At 37.9% G+C, this 13,089-nt stretch overlaps 1 protein-coding gene across 3 annotated transcripts in view; it reads left to right on the forward strand.

Annotated features, from left to right (window-relative positions):
- The window catches only part of DIPK1A (divergent protein kinase domain 1A), a 118,419-nt gene that overhangs the window by 71,176 nt on the left and 34,154 nt on the right, over nucleotides 1–13,089 (forward strand). Inside the window, exon 1 of one of the 3 annotated variants that reach the window (XM_073896291.1) lies at nucleotides 11,897–11,981. The exons of the other annotated variants lie outside the window; for them this stretch is intronic. Coding sequence (XP_073752392.1) covers nucleotides 11,964–11,981 — 18 coding nt within the window. The 5' untranslated portion in view covers nucleotides 11,897–11,963. Of the gene's footprint in view, nucleotides 1–11,896; nucleotides 11,982–13,089 lie in introns of those variants that run through there. 3 annotated transcript variants of the gene reach the window in all.

Here is a 13,089-nt window from a genome sequence, read left to right on the forward strand (position 1 = left end):
AACTACCCTATTAAGTATGATTAGAAATATCTTAGACTAACCTTTTAAGTTAACCTAGAATTTCAACACTATTCTAATTATACACACACACATATATGTATAAATACACTAACACATACTTATATATAAGTATACTCACACACACACACACACACACACACACACACACACACCCTTTACACTTTGGAAATACTTAAAGCTGAGGAGATGGGAAAAGTGAGTCCAGAAAAAAATTTAAATTATATCAATATCTATTGGGAATCTTTTATATATACATGTACATAAAGCAGTACAAATGGTTATTTTTACTTTTCTTACAAAGAACTCTACATATTTATTGAGATAAAATGTCCAAAGGAATCCCAAAAATCTCCCCCAAAATATAAAAAATTTTTAGTATTTATGGGCTATGCAACATTTTTTCTCTATTATGCTATTTTCTCAATTAATTTGTTTAAATCATACCTTAAACTCCTAGCAACTAAATATAGAGATTAGGAAGCTTAAATTATTTTGTCATGTACTTGAATATCAAACATTTAAAGAAGCTAGCAGAGCCAGGAAACTAATCTCTTTTGTTTAGTCATTCACAGGGTAGGTACAGTGGAGGCAGCCCAAATGAGAGCTTGCTTAGACTGGTTCATCACTGATGCATTTCTAATTCAGAGGGACCATCTTTAAAAGTAAGAGGTGGGATGCGTGGGTGGCTCAGTCGGTTAAGCATCTGCCTTCGGCTCGGGTCATGATCCCAGGGTCCTGGGATCGAGTCCCACATCAGGCTCCCTGCTGAGCAGGAACCCTGCTTCTCCCTCTTCCTCTGCTGCTCCCCCTGCTTGTGCTCTCTCTCTCTGACAAATAAATAAATAAATCTTAAAAAAAAAAAAGAGGTAATTTAGGCTCCTCCATACAGACAACTCAGCCCTTTTTCTTTCACAGCTAGGCTGGTTTGGGGTTATTAGATTCTGGATGGAGACCTCTGGCATAGTGAAAAGAGCAGGGGTGCTAGATCTGAACTTACTTGGGAGAAATGAACACTGCCAGGTCCCAGGTACTGTGCCTTTTTTTGCTGATCCCCACAATTTTCATTGTGCATTTATATTGGGAAATGTTTTTGAGCACATATCCCTGATATGTGTCACTGTATTATTATTACTTATACTTCTATGAATAGGAATTTTTAAGTATTTTTTGTCTGTGATTTTGTCTAATTTTCACAACATCTGCATTTTATAGATGAAGACACTAAAGCTCAGGGAAGTTTAGTAACTTGCCCAAGGTCACATAATATACTGAGTGATATTTGACAAATCCCAAACCATTTGGGGCCTCAGTTATAAAATTATAGATTCCAATTATGTGATCTGCAAGGCCTTTTCTAGCTCTGAGCAACCAGTTCTTCTTTGCTGTTGCTAAAACTCACCCATCTAGGACATAATCTCGGATTTAATATTTCTAAGCAGATAGGCTTTATTATGGTCCACATATTAATAACTAGGAATTTTAGGAATTAGTGGGTTGTGGAAGAGAAACTGAATACTCAAAATAGTGTCAAGTTAGCTTGGTCTTTGGTATAATTTTAAAAATCCACTGGCATTTTTGTGTTTAGAGTATATGTTGCCTATTTAAGAGTTTGGTAGCAATAGTTACTACAAACATTATTTATAAGCTATCCATTATCCTAAGCACCATAGATTGTAATTCTAACACTGTATTTTCTTTCTTTTTTTAAATTTTTTATTGTTATGTTAATCACCATACATTACATCATTAGTTCTTGATGTAGTGTTCCATGATTCATTGTTTGTGCATAACACCCAGTGCTCCACACAGAATGTGCCCTCTTTAATACCCATCACCAGACTAACCCATCCCCTCACCCTCTAACACTGTATTTTCATGAGGATTTTTTGGTAATTACTTTTCAGCATTTCCCATCCAGCAAAGTATTTCTCTAAGTACTTGTGTTGCAGTAAGTAACTGTCAGCAGGTAGGTGCCTCACTTCCCACAAGGCCAGCAAAACATTTTCATATAGAAACTGTCTCGATGCATTCCCTTTATAAGTCAACTCCTTTTCTTGTAAATGAACATTGCTATGATCAAAATCACTGTCATTTACCTTGAAAGTATTTTCTATAGGTTTTGCTTTGTTTTTGTTTTGTTTTGTTTTTAGCTTTCTCTGGAATTAAAAAAGAGAAATGGGAGGACAATTTTAGATTAGCACCTGTCTGAGAAACTCCAAAATTAGAGATGACCATCTGGTTTGCATGATTTGTAATATTTTAAAAATAGAATCTTGCCATTTTAAACAGACTTTTAGGGCTATTCTAAAATAATACTTAAATTTTTTTCAGAGGTACAGATCTGTGATTCAACAGTCTTACACAATTCACAGCGCTCACCATAGCACATACCCTGTACCTCTGAAACAAATAATACATTATATGTTAAAAAAAAATTAAAAGAAGAAGATAGCAGGAGGGGAAGAATGAAGGGGGGGAATCAGAGGGGTTGACAAACCATGAGAGACTATGGACTCTGAAAAACAAACTGAGGGTTCTAGAGGGGAGGGGGGTTGGGTTAGCCTGGTGATGGGTATTAAAGAGGGCACATTCTGCATGGAGCACTGGGTGTTAGATGCAAACAATGAATCATGGAACACTACATCAAAAACTAATGATGTAAGGTAATTAACAAAACATAATGATAAAAAAACTTAATTTTTAAAAAAGATTTGATTTATTTATTTGACAGAGAGAGAGACAACACAAGTAGGCAGACTGGCAGGCAGAGAAGCAGTCTCCCTGCTGAGCAGGGAGCCTGATGCGGGGGGGCTTGATCCCAAGACTCTGGGATCATGACCTGAGCCAAAGGCACTTAACCTACTGAACCACCCAGGTGCCCCTAAAATAATACTTAATTTAAAACTATCAACATTTTACCATCAAACTGAAAGGAGGCTAGTTAGATGTTAGTGATGTTCATTCCAAGAAGGAATGCTTCTGTAACCTCTGTCCTCTGATACAGACAGCGTAAGGTCACATTTCCCATTCGTTGGACTCACATAACCTGAAGGTCCATCTTAGATTCCTCTGTGCTTCTAATTATTCTTTAATTTACTTAGGTCAGGCCTAAGATATTCAACCATGATAGCTCTTAAGATATCTGAATTTGTCCGAGGTCATCCCTAACTTGGGGGTACTTTAAAATTTGACTAGCTTTTGCCACAACTAATACTAAAGATTCAGAGAGCATATAAAAAGCATCAAGGCCATAGTCAAAGAAATGAAACTAAAACTTTAATTTGCCTATAAAATTGGATGTGGGGGAAGGTAAAATAAATGCATTTGGAAAACCAGTGAATGTTAATTGTTATAAAACTTTTGGAATGTATTGGTCATTGATATTGGGGAGGGTATGTGCTATGGTGAGTGCTGTGAACTGTGTAAGACTGTTGAATCACAGACCTGTACCTCTGAAACAAACAATACAATATATGTTAAAAAAAAAGAAGAAGAAGAAGAAGAAGAAGAAGAAGAAGAAGAAGATAGCAGGAAGGGAAAAATGAAGGGGGGGAAATCGGAGGGGGAGACGAACCTCGAGAGACTATGGACTCTGAGAAACAAACTGAGGGTTCTAGAGGGGAAGGGGGTGGGGGGAATGGCTTAGCCTGGTGATGGGTATTAAAGAAGGCATGTACTGAATGGAGCACTGGGTGTTATGAACAAACAATGAATCATGGAACATTCCATCAAAAACTAACGATGTAATGTATGGTGATTAACATAACATAATAAAATTTAAAAAAAAAACAGAAACTACATACCCTTTGACCTAGAAGTTTTACTAACTTTAATCTCTCCTGAATAAATAATCAGATACTCCAGCAAATATTTACATCTTTAATATAATAGGCAATAGAGCAAAGTACAGGCTCTGAAGCCAGGTTGCCTCAATTTACATCCTGGGTTCTACTTACTCCTAGTATAGCCTTGCTTTAACCTCTGTATTTTTCTGAGGTTCTCCATCTGTAAAAAGAATAGTCCCCCACTCACTGAATTCTTGTGAGGAGAGAATAATAATCCCCTCCAGTATCCATTAGCTACCACAACAATGCTGCATAACAAATTACCCCAAAACTCAGTGACATCTAATGAGTCACACATCTGCAGGTCAGCTGCTGTTCAGCTTTTCTGGGCTGTGCTTCACTCCAGCCCATGGTCGTGGTTCAGGTGAGCTACAGTATCACTTACTCTCCTGGGACAGGTGGCCTACCAGGGACTGATCTTCTCCTGACAGTGTCTGAAATATAAGAAGGCAAGTCCAATTATATGCTTTTTTTTTGCATGGCATCAACTAAGAATCATTGGCCAAAGCAAGTCACATGGCCAAGCCCAACATCAGTGAGGCAGGGAAAGTGGGGCAGGGGGAGGGGATGAATATTTGCAATTCAAGGATTGACATACTGTTTCTATAAAGAGCCAGATAGTAAATGTTTCTGGCTTTGCTGGTCATACAGTCTCTGTTGTAACCACTCAACTATATTGTTAGAGCCTGAAAGCAGCCTTATACAGGAAATCAGTGCATGGGATGGCTGTGTTCTAATAAAACTGTATTTACAAAACCAGGTGGTAGACAGGATTTGCCTCATGGGCCACAGTTTTCTCACCCCTAATCGATTTATCACATTGGATCATAGAGTTTTTATGAAGATTAAGGAAATTAATATATAGAAAGTGCTTATAACAGTTCCTGGTAGAGTGGCACTAATAAATACTGACTTACATTAATAGTGTTGTTATTACTTTTATTATAGCACAATGTCGGAAATAATAAAAATGTCCAACAATAGAGATAGGGTTAAATAAATTATGGCACACCCATACTCTAAAATGTTTTACATTCATGTAAATTTTATATGTTTTAAATAACAAGGCTATTTAATGGCCTAGGTACATGTTTGCAGTATGTTAGGTGAAAAAAAAGAGATATGATAATTAACATAAGACTCCAACTTTTATTTTTCTTAAAAGACATATATTTTTTATACATACTAGAAAACAATTAGGAAAGGAATATACCAAACTGGATCATTTACTTTTTTATTGTTATGTTAATCACCATATATTACATCATTAGTTTTTGATGTAGTGTTCCATGATTCATTGTTTGTTCATAACACCCAGTGCTCCATGCAGAATGTGCCCTCTTTAATACCCATCACCAGGCTAACCCATCCCCCTACCCTCCTCCCCTCTAGAACCCTCAGTTTGTTTTTCAGAGTCCATCATCTCTCATGGTTCGTCTCCCCCTCTGACTTACTCCCCTTCATTCTTCCTCTCCTGCTATCTTCTTCTTTTTCTTTTTTGTTTCAGAAGTACAGATCTGTGATTCAACAGTCTTGCACAATTCACAGCGCTCACCGTAGCACATACCCTCCTCAATGTCTATCACCCAGCCACCCCATCCCTACCACCCCCAACCACTCCAGCAACACTCAGTTTGTTTCCTGAGATTAAGAATTCCTCATATCAGTGAGGTCATATGATACATGTCTTTCTCTGATTGACTTATTTCACTCAGCATAACACCCTCCAGTTCCATCCATGTCGTTGCAAATGGCAAGATCTCATTCCTTTTGATGGCTGCATAATATTCCATTGTGTATATATACCACATCTTCTTTATCCACTCATCTGTCGATGGACATCTTGGCTCTTTCCACAGTTTGGCTATTGTGGACATTGCTGCTATAAACATTGGGGTGCACGTACCCCTTCGGATCCCTACATTTGTATCTTTGGGGTAAATACCCAGTAGTGCAATTGCTGGATCGAATGGTAGCTCTAATTTCAACTGTTTGAGGAACCTCCATACTGTTTTCCAGAGGGGTTGCACCAGCTTGCAGTCCCACCAACAGTGTAGGAGGGTTCCCCTTTCTCCACATCCCCGCCAACATCTGTCGTTTCCTGACTTGTTAATTTTAGCCATTCTGACTGGTGTGAGGTGGTATCTCATTGAAGTTTTGATTTGGATTTCCCTGATGCTGAGCGATGTTGAGCACTTTTTCATGTGTCTGTTGGCCATTTGGATGTCTTCTTTGGAAAAATGTCTGTTCATGTCTTCTGCCCATTTCTTGATTGGATCATTTACTTTTTGTTTTGTTTTGTTTTTTCAGGTTATAGTTGAGGTGTAACATGGTGTTTTAGGTGTACAACATAATGATTTAATATATGTATATATTGCAAAATGATCGCCACTGTATGTTTACTTAACATCTACCACCACACCTAGCTACAACATTTTTCTTGTGATAAGAACTTTTAATTATTTAATTAATTTTTAAATTTTATTTTAAATTCCAGTAGCGTTAACATACAGTGTTATATTAGTTTCAGGTGTACAATGTGGTGATTCAGCAATTCCATACACCTCCCAGTATTCATCACAAGTATGCTCCTTAATCGCCATCTTGTGATAAGAACTTTTACAATCTATCTTAGCAACTTTCAGATATACAGTACAGTGTTATTTTTTTTTTAAGATTTTATTTATTTATTTGACACAGAGAGAGAGAGCACAAGTAGGCAGGCAGGCAGACAGAGGCAGAGGGAGAAGCAGGCTCCCCGCTGAGCAGGGAGCCCGATGTGGGGCTTGATCCCAGGACCCTGGGATCATGACCTGAGCCGAAGGCAGACGTTTAACCGACTGAGCCACCCAGGCGCCCCACAGTACAGTGTTATTAACTATAGTCACCATGCGGTACGTTACATCCCCATGACTTACTTATCTTATAACTGGAATTTACATAATTTTTTACTGTCCTTTTTTTTTTTTTCCTATACTGGGCATGTGCTGTTTTCTGGTATTAATGTACTCTGAGATGCCAAAAAAATAGAATCTGGTTCTATTGAGGACTCTTCTATCTCTGATGTAGTTTCTATTTTATATGTCAGTTACATTTTAATTGCTTAACAAATTAGGAGTTTACCCTCAGAGATGTCTGATTAGAAGGGACTACGTGGACACTCTCTAACCTATTATATTTTTTTTTTCTAACCTATTATATTTTTAACTTAAAGAAAAGTTGTCTGTTCTAGGGCTCCTAGAAAACTGCGGCAGGGTACCAACCAATGGGAAGAGAATCCCTACACTGTCTCAGGTCATAGGAACAGTAGCTCCTTTCAGACCACATTCCCTGAGCAGCCACAGCCCTTTCAGTGATAAAAGGCAGAATGTTGTTGTACAGAGGTGAACAGCAACACCCCTTCCCTGGCCACCCCTGTGTTTGAACATACACAAACGCTTTTCTCATGTATCAAAGGGAGGTTAGGTTTCAATAGTTAATTGCCACTGTGCCTAGAAGTCCCATAAAATAAATACTGGGAAGGGAAGCTAGAAAACCCAGCAGTTCATCAGTATCACAAAATATTAACTAAAATTAACTTCTTTTTAATAACCCTTTACAATAATCAACTTTCATCTAAATTATAATCAGGTAGCCTCTGGGTTCTCCGAGAGAATCCAGGATTCTAAACTGTGTTAAAAATTGGGTTGTATAGGGGCGCCTGGGTGGCTCAGTCGGTTAAGCGTCTTCCTTCAGCTCAGGTCATGATCCCAGGGTCCTGGGCTTGAGCCCTGCATCAGCATCTCATGCGTCGGGCTCCCTGCTTGGTGGGAGGTCTGCTTCTCCCTCTCCTTATGCCCCTCCCCCCACTTGTGCCTGTTCATGTGCTCTCTTTCTCTCTCCTTCAAGTGAATAAATAAAATCTTAAAAAATATTGGGTTGTACAACCTTAGAAATAATTATTCCAAATAAAATTTGCTCTAGAATGTGCTTCAGAATCTGAACTTTAAAGGGACTGTGCTTTTTAATCTTCAGGTTTCAGTAAAACCTAGCTAACCTTTATTTTTAGTAAGTGAATATTAGTGAATTTAGGTGCCAAGTAGGATTCCCATGTAAGATTTGTATGTGACTACTGTATGTTTCAGTAAGTTCTAGACCCAGTAGGCCTTAGGCCTACTAAAAGGGGAAAACGCACACCTGATTTTCCCATTCTAGGTGCCAGAATCTTAACCGAAATAAGGTAATGTGAATCCTATATAGAAACTTATCTATAACCATATCTCAAGTAGTTCTTTAACTTGAGACTTTTGTATATAAGCTAAAGATTTGTCAATAGTTTTTGAGCTCATGATATGGAATGAGAACTATATTCAGTCGACTTAAACATAAATATACACAACTACACAAACTATTAATGGATTTTAACTGCAATTTCCAATTCTTCCCTACTAAGGAAGAAAGAAGAACCCTTAATCAGAATGGCCAGAAAAATTGTCTCTCTTCCGGCTGGGACCTCCATATTGCTTTTCTCCTCACCCCTAGACCCTACTTTCCTGATTCTATCCTGCAGAAGTAGCTAGTGTCCAGAGGTGACCCCGCAGTGAGAGCCTTCTGTTATTCATACCCTTATGGAATACCCCCTATATTCAATCTCATCTGGCCCTGTGATACCATAAGAGTGGGGCAGAAATGATGCCACTTCCATCTTGGTCTCTGGGAACACTTGCTCTGGGGTTAGTCAGCCATCATGTAAGAAGCCTGGCTACCATGAACACCAGGCCCTGAAGAAGTCCTGCCAGCCACATGAAGCCGTTCCAGCCATTCCAGCTGAGGGGTTGGACATACCCAACCATGTCAGTCCTCCTTCATGTGCCTTCAGCCCTAATCACAAATGCATGAAAAACTTGAGAGAACTGACCAGCTGAGTCAGTCAACCCTCAGAGCCATGAGAAATGTAAATTCTTGTTGTAAGCCACTAAGTTATGGCATATATGTTATATAGCAATAGAAAATTGGAATACTTAGCTTTCTTAACCCCTGTCTTTCTGCCCTAGTATGCTGAAGAACCCCATGACTGGGTTCATTTGCTGTTGCAAATGTTAATTTTTCTTTTATGTAGAGTGCTAATGGAGGCTACACTTCCCTCCCAAGGCTTTGTAAAATGCTGGCTGCCTACCTATTCATAAAGAGCAGTAGATCCTATAGATATATTTTTAAATGGATGTGCTAAGCACCTATATACAAATATGTAGGTTTTTTTCTGATTAGAAAAGTAATATATTCAGGAGCACCTGTGTGGCTCAGTCATTAAGTGTCTGCCTTCGGCTCAGGTCATGATCCCAGGGTCCTGGGATCGAGTCCCACATCGGGCTCCCTGCTCAGCGGGGACCCTGCTTCTCTCTCTGCCTCTGCCACTCCCCCTAGTTGTGCTCTCTCTCTCTCTCCGTCAAATAAATAAAATCTTTTTAAAAAAGTAATATATTCATTATAGAAAAATCTGTGTAATAGAGAAGAAAAATAAAAATCATTCATGATCCCACCACTCTTGACATTTTGAGATAGCTACACTTGACATTCTGGTTTATTTCCTTGCAGTTTCTACAGTCTATTGGTGACTTTTTCTCTTTTTTAAAAAGCAGAATTGGAAACATACCCTACATGTTTTGAAAACTGATTTTTTTCACTTACTGTATCATGAACATTTTCCCATACTTTGACACTTCTTTGAAATAGTAATGTACTATTGAAACTAGCCACAGACTTAAGGATCACCCCATGCAATTAATTCCCCAGGTGTTCTTGCGTTTTTGATGCCGTCAGCCCCTGAGCTTTAAAAATAGGAACCAACATTCGGAGAAAATGTGAAAATTATCTGCTCCTTACTGGAATTTTATTTCAACAAGAAAATCAAAACTGAGAAAGAATATGCTCATGCAAATAAAACTTTTAGAATTTAGGTCAGAGAACAGCTAGGATTCTTCCTATAAATGTGAAAATTCACCTCTTACAAAGATGAAAAAAAAAAACCCTCTGACCACTAGTCTAATATTGCTGTTTGACAAGAAATTCTCTAAAAGTTTTGTCATAAAAATAAGCATTTTCATGCTCAAGACAAGCTGGGGAGCACGGACATTTTTAGAACCTTTCTTTTCACTATTTTTAACATAAAAACCCAAGGTTTTCCTTGTTTGGAATGACATAAAAGTTTTTTTTTAATGTTTCTTTGAATATCATAGCTGTCTTTTGATGTTTGTGAAAGTTAGCACCAGGATAGTTTACATTTGGTACATTTAGACTTTCTTCTTAATGGTTTTTCAATAGTCCTCCAACTAGTAGTGAGACACCCTTTTAATAAAGGTACAGGATCCGTTCCAAATAAAGTTTATCTGCATGTGTTGTGCTGTACAGTAAATATTTACCCTATTAAATGGTTTCTTCATATTTCTGTTTCTTATAGCTAGCACATTTTTCAAAAGTACTATTACTATAAATAGAATATATTTAAAGAAAGGGTAAAAGTTATATCTGGGGACATTTATCCTTAATTTTAACTCTAGTTTTTTTCAGCTAGATTAGTCCTAAATATGCAGTAAAAGTTAGCCAGCTACAATGTTGTCAATATAACAATAAGGAAAAAAAATTTTCAAAGATTATTTCAGAGTAACTGGTAATCGAAAAACTTAACTAAAAAGACAAACACACGTCTCTCAACTTTTTCTTTAACATGACAAACGATAAAATGATTGTATTTGAGTTTGTGTAAGTCATAACCTTATCAATTATGTTTTTTGAATGTTCAAGTCCACTAAATATGTCAACTAAAATATTTGTGCTTAAAAGTAAAGATAATGATATTTTTTTTTCTACTTCTCAAAATTAAGAACGTCTGTTTAGGGAGTATTCAGGGGTAAAGCAAATGGGACCACGTGCTTTATGTTTACAGAAGATGTTGAGTATGAAAAAGATAAGCAATGGAAGTAGCTTTAAATGTTGATGTGTTGCCACCTTATGCCTATTTTTAAAACTTAATGTAAAATTATTTAAATAAGATCAAAGGTGTTCAGATTTCTTTTGAAACAAAAAGTTATCACAATGAGATCAAACAATATAGAAAAAAAAAGCATCACTATTCTTTAGAGTGGAATTGGTAGAGAAAGTTTGTTTCATTATTTATAGATTTGCCATCTCCAGTGATTTTTCTCTAATATACTACTAATCATTTACTTTAGTCATAAAGACTGCTTCTAACTGTTATTTCCAGGCAGATGTTAAATTTTTCTAATTAGTACTAGTCGATGCCTTAAAGACTAATTGAATATAAAATGACAACGTAAGACAGTTTTGACTCTCTCCATTTTTGGTTTCATTTTATAATGTAACCATAATGCAAGGCTTCTTAACCTTAGCAATATTGACATTTGGGGTCAGATCATTCTTTGTTGTGGGAGGCTCTCCTGTGCATTGTCAGATGTTTAGCAACATCTCTGACCTCTACCCACAAGATACCAGTAGCACTCCCCAGTCATGAAGCAATGTCACCAGACGTTGCCAGGTGTCCCCTAAGGGGCAAAAGTAATTCTAGTTGAGAATCACTGCCATAGTGTATTTACTAAAGTTCTTATCAGCTTTTCAGGAGTATAATTTGAAATAAAGCAGTGTACCGTTAGTAGTTGGGCACAAAAATCAGAACAGAAAAGCTGCTAGGCAGTATTTTGGGTAGTTCAGCATAAATAAAAAGATCAGAAACAGTAAGTACATTTCTTAATCAAAGACTGGGTTGTCTAGGTAATTGGTACAGAACAGACCACTGGAAACATTTTAGTGATTACCACACAGGGGAAATAAAATTAGTTAATAGCTAGAGATGTCATTTATGGCTGTTTTTCTTCAATCATTATTTTAAAATGTGAAGCAGCAGGATCTGCAGATATTAGAGGACACATGAAGGTCCTTGTAACTATTTTGTGTTACCCCCAAATCACAGTGATTTTCCATGGCGTGCTGGAATAAAAATGTCTCACTCCTTTTGTCATTATGTCCACAACAGGTGATGCCCAGAGCCCTGCTGGGAACGCCGTTAATCTAACTTCCTCTCCAAAATTTTTGGCTTTCGGTATCATGACGAGCACTCAGCAGGCAAGCCGGTTCACAGGGTGTTTTTCAGTTTAAATATATGCCAGAGAAAATCGAAAAATATATCTATTTGAGAGATACAGAAAAGCAAAATGATTTCAAATTTTATTAAATTGAATATGCAGGAGAGAGAAATATACAAAAGCCTTAGCTGCCTACACGTATTAAGCTTCATATGCATTTGAAAACATCTCACGTGTTTAGCTTTACTAAACATGTATACAAAAACCTGAATAGAAATTATTGATAGAGGGCAGTTAACATCACGAGACTCCTTGAAGAAGGGAAGACAGGACCAACCTGGATGCTGGGAGAAAACCCTACTCACTAGGTCTGTGGTGTTTTCCTTTACTCTGTGACATACACCTGCTGCAGAGCAAGGCAGGGAGAAGAAAAAGGAAATAGTATGTCTTCCCTGATTCTTTTTAAAATGAATTGAACTAATCTTGTTTTAAAACCCTGCCTCAGGGGGTGCCTGGGTGGCTCAGTCGGTTAAGCCTCGAGTCTTGGTTTCAGCTCAGGTCACTATGGAGATCAAGCCTCACATCCAGCCCAGAATCCGGCTCCTTGCTCAGCATGGAGTCTGGGATTGTTTTCCCTCTTCCTCTCCCTCCCCCTCTGCTCCTCACCCCCTGTGCATGTGTGCAAGCTCTCTCTCTCTCTCTCTCAAATAAATAAATAAATAAATGAAATCTTAAAAACAAACACAAAACCCTGCCTCAAAAAAATTCCTATAAGATGTTCATGCTAGATTGGACTTCTGAAAGTAAAATCATGCTATGCTATGGTCCTTCAAGTGACCCTCTGAACTATTGGACACTTGTATGGTAGATTTATAATTTGTTCTTGCAACTGGAGATGTGTTTTGTTTTGTTTTAGAGAGACACACAGAGAGAGAGCTAAAGCGTGAGCAGTGGGGGGGGAAGGTTGGCAGGAAGGGCCCAGGGAGAGGGAGAGAGAGAAACTTAGGGAGGCTTCATGCCCAGTGCAGAGCCCCACACAGTGCTTGATCTCAAGACCCTGAGATCATGACCTGAGTGCAAATCAAGAATTGGTCACTTAACTGACTGAGCCACCCAGGCACCCCAATAACTGGAGATGGTCTTAAAAT

Source organism: Callorhinus ursinus, unplaced genomic scaffold (assembly GCF_003265705.2).
Source record: "Callorhinus ursinus isolate GAN/ISIS: 27379988/994484 unplaced genomic scaffold, GSC_fseal_2.0 scaffold9, whole genome shotgun sequence".
In the NCBI taxonomy this organism is placed as follows: Eukaryota; Metazoa; Chordata; class Mammalia; order Carnivora; family Otariidae; genus Callorhinus; species Callorhinus ursinus.